The 14,660-nt window shown below is 35.6% G+C and overlaps 1 protein-coding gene and 1 non-coding gene across 2 annotated transcripts; one reads left to right on the top strand and one right to left on the bottom strand.

The window, feature by feature from the left end:
- Positions 1-813: 813 nt before the first annotated feature.
- Positions 814-12,983, bottom strand: LOC128206931 (F-box only protein 16-like). Its single transcript, XM_052909671.1, has 8 exons — positions 12,751-12,983; positions 11,345-11,380; positions 10,881-11,087; positions 9,758-9,922; positions 8,191-8,357; positions 6,629-6,746; positions 5,567-5,738; positions 814-4,554 (listed from the first exon to the last, which is right to left on the bottom strand). Exons 1-8 carry the CDS (start codon positions 12,820-12,822, stop codon positions 4,487-4,489), a joined length of 1,005 nt encoding a protein of 334 aa, XP_052765631.1. The 5' UTR covers positions 12,823-12,983; the 3' UTR covers positions 814-4,486.
- On the top strand, positions 9,457-9,533 carry Trnah-gug (transfer RNA histidin (anticodon GUG)). The gene has a single exon. It is a non-coding gene; the product is annotated as a tRNA-His (tRNA).
- Positions 12,984-14,660: the final 1,677 nt, after the last annotated feature.

The following is a 14,660-nucleotide window of genomic DNA, read 5'->3' as shown; positions in this document are numbered from 1 at the left end:
TTCAACTGAATTATGTCAAAATTTGACTTTGTCATATCTTTATTAGACGGATATGTATCCAACATACCGTACTTGATGTATTGAAATGTGCATAACAAGGATATTCAGAAGAATGAAAATGTACCTATCAAATTTACAGTTTTGACTTGGTTTGAAAAATATAAAGGAAACTACCGGGAGTTGGAACAAAGAAGTGCGACGCCCTGGTATATAGTCTACTAGTATATTATTACACAATAAACGTCTATTTTAGTCGAGGTAATATACATGCGCCCATCCAATATATCCCAGCCATACATCCATTCAACAAATCCCATCCCTTCCCAGCCATACAAATCCAATTCCAAGCCCATCCCATCCAATCCTATTCCTCCATCCCATCCAATCCTATTCCTCCATCCAATCCTATCCTATTCCTCCATCCAATCAAATCCCAGGCGTTTAAATCCCATTCATCCATCCCTCCATCCCATCCAATCCTATTCCTCCATCCAATCCAATCCTATTCCTCCATCCAATCAAATCCCAGGCGTTTAAATCCCATTCATCCATCCCTCCATCCCATCCAATCCTATTCCTTCATCCAATCCAAGTCATTCAAATCCCATTCATCCATCCACCCCTCCATCCAATTCCATCCCATCTAATTCCAGTCGTTCAAATCCATTCATCCATCACTCCATCCCATCCAATCCTAGTTATCCAAATTCCATTCCTCCCATCCAATCCCAATCATGCATCGGCATAAAGTTCGATTGTTGAAGATTGAAGTTGATTTTTAGGGATTACCTGTATCAGTAGGCAACATCTTTACATATTTTTATTTTCTATACATTTTTCATAAAATCTTTAATATCAAATACATTTTAAGCTAAAATAACTACAAATTCAATCTAACAATATAAATATAAAGCAAGTTGTATTTGAAATAAAATCTATCCCAGGCATATGCAAAAATCTGCGGAAAAACTTATGTACATGTAAAACAAATTACAGACATCTAAAACAATTACTATCTAATGTATTCATTGTTATCCAAAAATGTTGATCTATAATTAAAAAACAAACATAATGTCTAAGGCCATTTAAAGGTGAGAGAAGTGGTATAAGTGTCCACCTCTCACCCAAGAGGTAGTGGGTTCGATCCCCACCAGGAGTACTTTCTCGTAGCCTCTCAAAAAGGACACAGTACTTGTTTCTGCCAAGGAAACGGACTGGAGAGTTATTTTAGAAGCTATCAGCTTTCAACACAACCAAGCTAAGATAAATAAGTATATACTTAAGCCACTAAAAAGACAATGAAGGCAATAAAAATCACAATACCTGAATAATACCATCCTGAAGGTTATTAGAAACAAAAACATGAAAGTTAAGACAGGCACTGGAACATTGCTAACTATTTCTTTGTTTTGTTTGGAAACAGACACATGCATGTGTTATTATTTAACAGTCATAAACACACAATGTAAACTATTGTTCCCTCTCAGGATTTTATGTAAATATAAGTAAGTTAAAGTCTTGGAGGTTGTATGAAACTTAAACAGATATTGTAGCATATGCAGTACACAAATTTCACAAAAAGAACAGAAACTCTGACAATTCTTAAATCATACAGGGGCTGGTATCCATAAGTCTTACATTTTAAGTAATTTCCTCATTTAAGTCATTTTCCTTACTTAAGTATCACACTGGTCATATGATAGTAAAGCTTAACCATTTCTGGTGTACTCTATTATCCTAGACTTTATTGAAAATACATCCTTTAATGTCAAAACACCTACACATATTTTTTTAATTTGACCATAAAATTTTAAAAAAATCAACTTAATTTAATGTCAAAACACCTACACATATTTTTTTAATTTGACCATAAAATTTAAAAAAAATCAACTTAAGTAAGGAAATGACTTAAGATGCTGTATGAATGCCGGCCCATGACTTAAGATGCTGTATGAATGCCAGCCCATGACTTAAGATGCTGTATGAATGCCGGCCCATTATGTATTTATCTTAGATTCAAAGCGTTCCTAAAATTATTGACATAGTATCACAGTCACAGTAAACATAGTTAACAATAGTACAATAAACAAATAAATAAATAAGATCCAGCATTATAAAACAAGATTTCATTAAATATAACTCATTAACATGTTGCAAGATGAGTTTCAAAAATAAAGCAAACACATACATTTTGTTACAGTAGGAGTTCAGGGCCGGTATTCATAAAACATCTTAAGTCAATTCTTATCTTAAGTCAATTCTTATCTTAAGTCGATTTACTAAGACTTTCGTAATCAGATTGAGAGAAATGTACAAGTGACAATAACATACAAGTGTGCTTATTACATTAAATTAATGAAAATAAAGCATCTTAGATAGTATTAAGTTATTATACCATATGACAAGTAAGTTACTTATCTAGGAAAATGACTTAATCACTTATATGTTTGTTGATATGTTTTATGAATACCAGCCCAGGAGTGCGACCCACAATTAAGCTCACTGTCTGATAGCTCTATTACCGTTAATGTTCAATGTTGATGCCTGGTGTCCCTGTATAATATGGTTGCTGATTACTAATATATTACATTAATAACCACAAGTCTATTATACATAAACTTATTATAGTTTGTATAATTGTTATTTATTTCAACTGAAATCTCAGCTAAAATTTTCTGAATGCCAAATAAAGTTGTTTAGTAATAAAGATACCAAAATAAGATGGGACACTGGGCATCGTAAGCACATATATCTGTGGGTCGGATATCTTAAATTGAGGCAAACAATGCATTATGGGTCATCGGGCTTAGTTGCAGAATTTTATCTGATAATGTTATTAAATATGCTTGTTACCAAGTATTGATGCAAACAATGCATAATGTGCCATCAGGCTGAGTTGCAGCATCAATCTGATAATGATATTAAATATGCAAGTTTCCAAGTATAAAGTGATATAATAGTTTTTTTGCTATGAAAATGACTTTTATGGCAGTCAAAACTTTGGAATGTTCAATACTAACATATCAACCAATTATGGCTTGTTAACAACCTACATAAAGGAAGAAAAGAAATGTATAATATTTTTTGAAAAGGTGTGTGAAAATTAAATTGATAGATGAGGTAAATCCCAGAGACAGCCAGAAACATTTGTTGTGTAACTAAAGCATGGGAAATGTAGAATCATTTTTCTCCCACCTCAGATAAGTAGATCAAAATTTTATGGTCATGCGAGAAATTCTTTTCTCCCACCTCAGATAAGTAGATCCAATAATTTAACCATGCTAGATATTCTTATCTTGCCCACGGGCGAAGATAAAATGCCCGTATGGGACTCCTTTTTAACGGTTACCACATTGTAATTACCTCCCTTGTTGAAGACTGCAGCATTAAGGAAATCTTGTCTTATGGTAATATTTAGAACGCTAATTAATTATTTCTCGCTTCAAATGTCACCATCTCATGCACCATTCAAGAAATAATGCTTCATTCTCTTTAGAACTATTTAAAAAGACCGATTTGACTATTAACATATTCTGAATCACTGCGCGAATATCCATGACAACCACGTGCTATCGCATATCCATACGCAATTATTTTCACTAAGCACAAAAGAGTTCCAGCAAAAAATACATATTTACTTAATTTTGTTTAACTGAGGTGGGAGAAAAAGCATCTACCATAGCCGCTCGTGTAAGATAGGTTCATCCCGAATTCGCGCAGGGTGTTTTTGCGGAAACTCGGTAAACCTCATTTCCGCAAAACACCCTACGCTCAGGTCGGAATGAACATATCTTACACTCACGGCCATGGAAGATACTTATAATCTTGCCCACAGGCAAAGATAAAACAAATACCCATATGGAACTCCTTTATTGTCTTCACACAATTACCTCCCTTGTTGAAGACCGTTGTCTCTAGCATCATGGAAACCATGTCTTGTGGCAATATTTAAAATCTAAATTAATTATTTCTCGTTTCAAATGGCACCATTAAGTTTTCAAGCAGCATTCAAGAAATAATGCTGCCCTCTCTCCAGAACTATTTAAAGAATGATTTGACTATTTACATAATCTGAATCACTGCGCATAACCACAAATATCCCATAACTATATGCAAATTATTTTAACTACGCACAAAAGAGTTCGAGCAAAAAATACACTTTCACTTTATTTTGTTTAACTGAGGTGGGAGAAAAAGCATCTACCATAGCGGATTATGTAAGATAGGTTCATCCCAAACCTTGCGCAGCATGTTTTGTGGAAACTCTGTAAACCTTGTTTCTGCACAAAACACCCTACGCTCAGGTCGGGATTAATCTATCTTACACTCTCGGCCATGAAAGATACTTCATATCAAAAATAAGTTCAGTTTTATAAGCTATTATATCAGCCAACATTCAATTTCGGTGTAGAAAATTCACATATGGAGTGTTCCATGTTGAACTTGAGATTTCAGAATTATTCAGGATTGGCAAACAGTAGGCTGGTCAAAGTTCTTCATCCGACTCCTCTTTATTACCAACCTTCCATGGTTGCTTTGGAAACAGATCTGTACCTGCAAATAACGGGTTAAACATTAATGTCATGAAGTAGGGAATTTTATCTAACATATTTATGTGGAGAAGATATAAAGATTCAGTCAATGAAGTAAACAAAATGGCAAAATTGGTTTACCATCTTAGTTAAACAAAATAGCACTATAGTATTTGATATGCATTATTAAACATTTGTCTACATTATTTTGTGAATTATGCATTTTGACTATATTCGTTTATCAATATAATGAACAATTAATGAACATGTGTTCGTGTTATTTATTTACGTGTTTGTTTTACTTTATATTAAATAAGATTAAGAGTAATTGTCTAAAGGTCACCTTCTTTGGTATGAGCAAAACAATAATTTTATTCGAGGACTCTTACTATCTATATGAACTCATCAGTGGTGTAGACGCCAGTGCTGGGACTACTTTCTTTCTTATGATGTTATACATATGTTCAAGCTAAAATGTTACTTTGAACATCATAGAAACTGATCACCACAATTAGCACCAAAATAAAGTAGATTATGCAATGTAAATATTGATAGACATGGGCTCCACAAGCAAAGCTCATCCCTCATGACACTTCTGTTGTCTATTTCAACAATTTTAAAAGCTTGGGGCGGTATTCATATACATCTTTTTCAATAAGTCAATTCCTTACTTAAGTGGATTTCTTAAAATTTCCATTTCAAATAAAAAGAAATGTATAAGTGTTTCTTACATACCTTTCTTTCAATAAGGTCAATGAAAATAATGTATTTTGAAAATTCTTATTTTTTTTTAAATTCTGATTAAAGAGAGACTAAAACTAGGAAAGTGACTTATGTTAGGAAACGACAAAGAAGTTTTATGAATACCGCAACAGAGCTATGGGCCTTACATGCTACCTCCACTGCCAACAACAACAACCATGCTATCAAAATACCTTCAGGCTTTTCTTCTTCAAAACACAGATAGGCTTAAAATAATACATGTAATTTTAACAATTTAATCCAGCATGTAATAATTTTTAAACATTTCATACTAGGTGGGTCCCTTGGTGTGCGGGCGGAGACTTGCTGGCGTTTGGTGGGTCGAGGGTGAGAGTGAACCGGGGCGGGGCGGGTCACACCCATGGAGGCATCTGGGGGCATCGTCATCGACATGGTAAAACCATCCCAGTTGTTCAGGTGATCTTGGGAAGTGGTAACTATTTTCTGAAAGGAATAAGAGAACAATTGGAGCAATGTTAATTAATGCTCATATTTGTGTGACTTTCAGTTACATATATGTATATACAGCAAATATTTACACATTTTCATCTCACTACAACTATCACTAAAATTACAACCATTACCATGCAACAGCTATGGCAGTATTTAAATTTTTTATCACAGATAAACAAAAGTGCCAGATCAATATGAAAAATGAAATTACTGTTCCACTCAAAGTATTAAATCATAATACGCCAAAACTCATTTTACCGAATAAAAGTCATAATTTCGATATTTTTCACGTGATTGGACAAAATAAATAATGGAATTCATGATCTTCAAAGAAATGTGAAAAAATCAACACTTTTTGTTTTCATTCACTTTTAGAGCCACATATGCAGTGTGTGTATACCATGTGATAAATTTATCATACGGTATATGCTATGTCGGAAGGCAACATTTTGTTTAAAATGAAGACTGAACACAAAGATAACTTTTGTTTTACTACATCTTTTTAAATGAAACAAAAGGCAGTCTAAGCCCCTTAAAGAGCACCACCTTCGTTTTATTACTGGAATTTGATAAGGTGATTAGTTTCATCAAACCCTTTGACAAAGTAATGTTTTGACAGTGCTCCTTCAGACGGCTGTACTGTGAATAGGTTTGTTGAAGTGTTTTAAGAAACTAAACTCTCAATCAAACTCTAGTAAAAGACCCAAGGCGGGGCTCTGTTAGCGGCTTAGACTGCACTATGATTCATTAAAAATTATGAAGAAATCATGGAAGATTTCTTTTTTAAAGTCTTCATTCGAAGCAAAATATTGCCTTCCGACGTAGCATTTATGACGCAATTTATCACATGGTATACACACACTGTGCAATCATATACTCACTGTGTAGGACTGTGATCTCCTGACCTCCGTGTTGTGAATATTCTGACCAGTCTTAACTTTGCTGCGGGAATGTCGACTCACCTCCTTCCCTTCTGGAGCGTAGTCCTTCCTCCTTCGCCTGCAATGATAAACACTTGATTACTGACGGTGTCCAGACTATGCCTACAATGATAAACACTTGATTACTGACAGTGTTCAGACTACGCCTGCCTTGATAAACTGTTGATTACTGACATTGTCCAGACTATGCCTACAATGATAAACACTTGATTACTGACAGTGTTCAGACTATGCCTGCAATGATAAACAGTTGATTACTGACATTGTCCAGACTATGCCTGCCATGATAAACAGTTGATTACTGACAGTGTCCAGACTACGCCTGCAATTATAACCAGTTGTTTACTGACATTGTCCCAACTACGTCTGCCATGATAAACGGTTGATTACTGACATTGTCCAGACTATGCCTGCAATGATAAACAGTTGATTACTGACAGTGCTCAGAATACACCTGCAATGATAAAAAGTTGATTACTAACATTATCCCGACTACGACCGCAATGATACGCAGGTGACTACCGACATTGTCCAGACCACGCCTGCCATGATAAACAGTTGACAACTGACAATGTCCCAACAACGCCTGCCATGATAAACAGTTGATTACTGACATTGTCCCAACTACGCCTGCCATGATAAACAGTTGATTACTGACAGTGTCCAGACTACGCCTGCAATAATAACCAGTTGTTTACTGACATTGTCACAACTACGCCTGCCATGATAAACAGTTGATTACTGACATTGTCCCAACTACGCCTGCCATGATAAACAGTTGCCTACTGACATTGTCCAGACTACGACTGAAATTATAAACACTTGATTTCTTATATTGCCCTGATTTAGCCTGCAATTAAAAACAGTAATATGTTATCGGACATTTTTCCGACTATGCCTGATAAACAGTAGAATCATTGCTAATTAATATATTACTTAAAATCATGTTGTTTTCGAAAGGTCTTTTTCTACAATTGTTACATTTTTATGTGACATCTGATAACTTGCTTGGTTTAACTAAGTGGCTTACTTACACTGAGTGTATTGCCTCACCATGGAGATATCAAAAAGTACTATGGCAATAAAATGACAGAATTTACCATATCCTCACATGTTTGTTGGAAGGGATATACTTAGTCAAACAAGAGCCCCAAAGAGAAAAAGTCAACGTTTGTTGTTTTTATCTCTGAATGAAGCAAGGGGCATAATAAAAATAATTAAAGCCAGAAACATAAGCCATGCTGTACATGTTTGCAATAATTTTAGCAAGATGTGTACCAAGTTATTTAAATATATTGAAAGTTTTTTTTTAATAATGGCCAAGGTCAAAGTTTTTGCACAAAATCGCCAACCACAGCTACACCAACTTATCATACCAGACTTATTTTCTTCGAAAGAGACAAACTTAACTTGCAGTTTTTCTAATTTTTCTAGTTGTGCCTGATAATCAGAGTAAATGTTAATGAGTAAAGCATTGTTATTTTCATTACCACTGAACTTACATTGTTTTCACATCCTGGACAACATCGTTATTCTCTAGGTAGTTATATCTCCACGTATCCTTGGGTACCGGGTCTGACCCTCGCCATGGGGTCGACTTTCCAGACTTGGCAGACTTGGGGGGCTTTTGCTGAGGGACGATCTTTGACAAGTCAATCTTTGTGCTTTTCTATAGGAGGAGAATATAATAAATTTTAATTATCATTTAGAAAAGAAAATCATTAAGTCTCAAATCAACAAATAGTTTATATATGTGTTGTACTTACTGTTTGAAAAAATGAAATGTTAATGAAACGAAAGAAGCAAAAAGTTGTAAAACAAATGTTTTGTCATAAAATTGTAATGTAATCTAAGATATTTAAACTTGACAATAATATTGAACATAAAACAGGGAAAAATGCATATACTTACTTCCCTTCCCGAAACTTAAATTTTCTCAAGACATTAAACATCAACCAAATAAACAAGTCCTCAATGCATTTACTCACCGTCCCCAACCTCCCCTCACTCATTAAATAGGTATGCATCAACTGATCATGTTTGATTCACACGTGGCAACTACTATACTTTTACAACCATAAACCAGTGTGTGTATACCACGTGATAAATTACGTCATATATGCTACATCGGACGGCAACATTCTGCTTAAAGTGAAGACATAAAACAATGATAACTTTTCTTTTATTACATCATTTTAATTGAAACAAAGGGCAGTCTATGCCGCTTAAGGTGCCCCGCATTCGTTTTATTACCGGAGTTTGATAAGGTACTTAGTTTCATCAAACACTTTGACAAACATATTTCCAAAATAATGTTTTGACAGTGCTCTGCCAGACAGTCGTTTTGGGAAAAGGTTTGTTCAAGTGTTTTAAGAAACTAAACTCTCAATCAAACTCTGGTAAACAACCAAAGGTGGGGCTCCGCGAGTGGCGTAGACTGCGCTATGTTTCATTTAAAATGGTGAAAGAATAGTGAAATTGTCTTTGTTTAAAGTCTTCATTCGAAGCAAAATATTGCCTTCCAACATAGCATTTATGATGTAATTTATCATGTGATATACACACACTGTAAACTTAGGGAACATAGTCTGTAATATCTAATGGTGTCAATTTATTTAAGTTTCCACACACCAGTCTCAAGCATCTACTTCAGCCCACCAACCTTTGTGAACATAACCTCGAGTTTATTAAATGTTCTTGATGTAGTTATATTTCCACATACAAGCCTCAAGCATATAAAACATCTACTTCGGCCCACCAAACTTTGGGGTCCGCTCGGATAGCTCAATCGGTAGAGCGTTGGACTGTGAATCGGACAACCCGGGTTCGATTCCCGGGCAGACCAGGTCACTTCTGTTGTGATTGGTTATGAAATCCTTTCTACGACCATTCGCACTGTACCACTGCCCCTGGCATGTGCAGAAGTAGTCAGTTCCTTGCAGAAGGGAAGGCACCTAGTACTGGTTCTTCCCAGGATAGGTGTGCAGTGGTTGAACTGTCACTCTGGGACCCTTCAATATGCTCACGCCGGGACCCGGAGTATAAACTACTAACACCACCACCACTAACCTTTGGGAACATGATCTGGAGTGTTTTGATGTTCTCGACGTAGTTACGTTTCCACACACCGGTCTCATACTGTCCAGGCATGACGGGCAAGTTCCAGCCCAGCTTGACACACTTGAGCATCCACAGCTGGTCCAGATCAGTCAGATACTTCCAGTACCAGCATACCTGAGGAAAAGGGGGAGGTAATTTTGCTTTTTGGAGGACAAGGAGATATGGGCAGTTTTTGTCCAGCGCCGGTAGAGTCCACATGTCTGGGCCATAAGATTAAATATGATGTAAGCAGTATAACATGATTTCATAGCTACCTATGGCTGGAATATAATAACGGAAACCATAGTGTGAGATGCTTTGATGGTCACAGGTACTTTTAAGATAATTTTATGTATCTGTCTGTGTAACATACATTTTATTGTGTACAAAAAATGCCCATTTCAAAATGTATCTTTAACACCTCTTTCTTATTCAAAAACACTCAGAAAGACTTAATTACAGAGTCTGAACATAAAGGGACTACACACCAGATTGGCACCAAAAAAAGTTTTTTCTGTAACGATCTCAGGACAATTATTTAATAAAATGTTTTACTCATTGATATCATAATTGTAAAAAAATACCAAAATGTAAAAAAAAAATCCGACCGACACCGGGTTCGAACTGGTGTTGTCAAAATTACAGTCCAGTGTTGTATCCACTGTGCTACGAAGGCTTACCCTAAACAGTTAGAATGTTTAAGCTATATACCTAACTTGGTAATATCACGTGATACATAAGGAATGAATTCTACTAGGTACACACATAGTAATCTTTTTTAAAGGAAAAATACGAAAAAACTGCGAGAAATGAATTAATTGTAAACTTTGTGGTACTTCAGTTAGTATGTTTCAATGCATTGACCACATCCATACCAAGTTTATGTCAGTTTTCAACAATTTTCTCTTTTTTTTTGCTTTTTCATCATACGGAGTACAGCCCCTTTAAAATCAAGTCATTGAAGTTCATGCCATAGAAAACTAGTGTCCCAAGCACTTTCATATTCACAAAAATGTTACTTGCAATGTCTGCCATGTCTTAGATATAAGCACTTTCATAGGATGCAGTTATAACCAAGACTGTAATAGTTTACCTGGCCAGCACGACAAAGACTCCTAGGATCCAAGAATGAGAAAATGTAAATGGAGATGACACGGGGCAGGTGTCGGGTGAAGTCCCGCTTCAGGGCTGGTACATGCTCCTTCACATAATCTCGGATAAATCCTTTCTCACGGATCTTTGCCTTGTGGATAAGGTCCTCCATGATATGTTTTCGCTGGTCGTGGGTCCATTTGTCGAACTATAATATCACAGTATCATATGTATTACACAGCAGATGATTTCAAAAGTGTTTATATTCAAAATAATTTATGTTTAATTCTGTTTTTAGAAAACCAGTTCAGGACAATTAATTTTCTTGTATTTTTTATCAGATTGAATAAAAAGTTTAATAAGGTAAAATTATAATTCCACCAATCTACAATCTTTGGTAAAAAAGAGCATATAAAAAATAATTTCAGCTTCCTATCTTGATTTCTTTTGTCTTCTTTGACTTACCCATTTGTTTATCAGGACTCTCCTTTCTTCAAATATCTGAAAATAACAAGGAAAATCTGATCTAAACAATTACTACATTATGTAAAAATCATCAAATGAAAAGTAATATTGTGATGTGATAACCTATAATTGGTTGTTTGTGACTTTCATCGTAAAAAGTTAACCCGACACTATCATATATAATTCACCTTTGATTTGTTGGTAATAATAAAATATTTGATCAATGAGAATATTTCTGCTGGTTACTGGATGTTACATGATCTTGTCAGTTTGTCTACCTTATACCACAAAATGGGTAGTTGTTTCATCAACAAATATGAGTATAAGTGACCCGATAGACAGGGCCAGCCACCTCTGTTGCTGTCAGCTTAAGTAGTTCAAATGCAGGGACAATATGCTTGTTCGACATGTAGGTTAGGGACATCATCTAGCACAAGAACTCAAACTTGTCCTCCTTCTGGATGTAAGCACTGGCCAGGCCCTCCACTTGGATTTTCCGGTATATCTGATGCGTCCAGTGGAGGACACAACCCTTGATTATGGTATCGGGATAACTTCTCTCATCGCTGACCATGTTGTGACCTCGAGGTCTAGCATAAACCACTCCACAAATGACTGGCCTAGGTGTTGTAGCAGACACCTCAGCACCTATATGCAGCTGTGTTTAATAGTTCTTAACGACATAATGTATACAAGTGGAACCTGCTTTGTGTCTTCACCCTTCTTCTCAGTGAATGGTAAAAGCTGATAAAACTGATGATTCAGCAGCTTCAAGGTCTAAATGAACAATCTTCTAGAATGTCGGAGGTGGTGTAGCTGCCCCTGTGTAGCGAAGATGATGTGGCACTGACTGTCGACCCAGATATCATCAAGAATGAAATTCTATCCGCTTCCTTCACCTTTGTAGCTATCTTTATCTTTTTTGTGGGGTTGGCAGGGTTGACATGGCCCATGATGCCTGAACCAAACATTTTTCCAAAGTGCTTGATGCTAGCTTGGCAAGTCATTTTCTTGCTTATGCCAAAACACACGAAGTCGCATGCGGTTAATAAGGTCATTAATTGCTCGGACTAATTGGTTTAGCTATACTTAATGTGTGAAATTGATCTACATAGATCAGTTGACGAAACGGCAAATAGATGTGATGAAACATGTTAGCAATTTACTATATTGAACTAGTGACGAACTGGGGAGTTGACGAAACCTCGGTAATTCTTTCTGCTCAGACTGCCGTTCAATGATTTGTATTAGACTTTCATTTTAAAATCAATAAATCGGCCTGAACATTTCCTTTGGGAGCGAAAATTAGGTTCAACAAAACGATGCTTAATTAGTCTTTAATGCTTCAATTACATTAATAGAAAACTAACGAACATGACTGGGCACCTGTTTTTCAATTAACTTACTTGATTATTTGTTTCCTCGTTACTTAGAGGAGTCCATGTGCTTTTTGTTCGATTCTTTGCTATCATTGACATTTTTAAGGGAAAGGTTTCAGAGAAAAGGGGCAAAGAAATATATCTAAAAGATGTAATAAGATTTTTAGATGTGAACAAATCAATAATACGCGGCCATTTTGAAGCTATTTTCGTTGCTGTCTTACGGACATTCGGAGCTCCTCGGCCATTTTATCAAAAACAACCTCGGATGTATTTGGACGGTTTACATACTCAAAAAGTGGTACGTTTAAGTCCGCTGCAAGTAGATCGCGTAGTAATTTTATTTAGCATTTAAACTTTGTGACTTAACTCTTGGAATTCTTAATTATGTTTGCAATAATTCAATTCAATGGCAATCAATTTAAAATAAAATCAATAAATACAACTCTGAAACACTACATTTAATTAATGATATAATTCAAAATTTTACGAACTATTTCAACTGATGTTCTTGCATACATCCGAGGTTGTTTTTGAAAAAATGGCCGAGGAGTTCCGAATGTCTTACGGAAACATACGGAAACTAACGAAGTAAGAAGTACCACGAAACAATGTAGTGTGTTGGTAATTACCGAATTGCAAACAGTTTAGGAAAGTTTGCAGAATGGCAGTTCAATAGTATTTATGTTATAGTAGCAAATAAGTAAAGTAGTGGATTAGAGTCAGTCACCATTGTTCAGTGACGATGTTGTTGTTTTAATTTGTTTATGGTGCATGTTGCTTAGGAATAAAAAATAAACATTTAGTTTGAATAGTCAGACACGACATATTAATTTACTTTTATTTTTGTCCATCTGTATTTTGTTTGAGCTCCTAGTGTGTTCAATACTAAAACCTAAAATGTGGGATTGTACGATTTAATACATAGTTGTAAAACTTAAATTTACTCAGGTGAGCCATGCCGACAAGCTGTCTTTGCATATATATATGGCTGAGGATGGTAGAGCGTTAAGAACATTAATTATCATGTGGTGTTATCGATGTATTCTGAAAAGATAAAACAAATATCCATCAATTTTGTATATCTTTTGACGTTTTTTCTATAATCACCACGTTGTACATTTTACCAGGACGTTTATACCTGGCGATGCAGTTAATGAAATATTCATTTAAAACATATAATATAAGCCCTACCTGGATGGAAAACATATATAACCAAATGAGAAGCAGACACATCAAAGGAATTAAACAATACAAAATCTCAGTGAGAATATCTTTTAAGCACATGGTTTCAATTCGACATATTTTATATTTGTTCTCAGTAGTTTCGAGAATAGGTTCTGTTTGGATGAAGTACTTAGCACAGGCCAGTACGAGTTCGCAGAAGCTACTGCCAACACTGACCGGTCACCTTCAAAAGACGTACTATATTATGTCATAGGCTCTCGGGTCTTGCGTCTTTTCTTCGATCAGTAAATTTCTAGCTTCTGCTATTTATTTTTCCAGTTCTTCGAGATTCGCTGGGGTTTGCAATGCATACAGTTCAAAAGTATTTTTACAAGCTCTTAACATCCTTTTGTTGTTCAAACATTATTTAAATGCTGTTTATTGCCTCCAAATCAGTAAAACCAGAACCAATATGGAGCAGTTAACACCCCTCCCAGGCAGTCAACTGTTTTCTCTGACAGCTAATGTGTAAATAAAGTTATTGGTCGCGTTCAACTGATTTTTAACATACATATCAACGCCCAACACTTATTTTGTTTAATTAAAACAGCAATTTGTTCAATTCAAGTTTTCAACACTCTTGAGTAAAACGATAACTCCAGGGCGAAACATCTTTCGTTATCATCTTTGATAGTGCGGCCATCCGACAGTCTATACGGGTAAGGTCCTTTTATGCACATCAGATATTGGCAGGAAATTCCTCAGAACCG

Source organism: Mya arenaria, chromosome 10 (genome assembly GCF_026914265.1).
Source record: "Mya arenaria isolate MELC-2E11 chromosome 10, ASM2691426v1".
NCBI lineage: Eukaryota > Metazoa > Mollusca > Bivalvia > Myida > Myidae > Mya > Mya arenaria.
The sequence above is the reverse complement of the archived record's forward strand: the minus strand, read 5'-3'. Positions and strand labels throughout refer to the sequence as shown.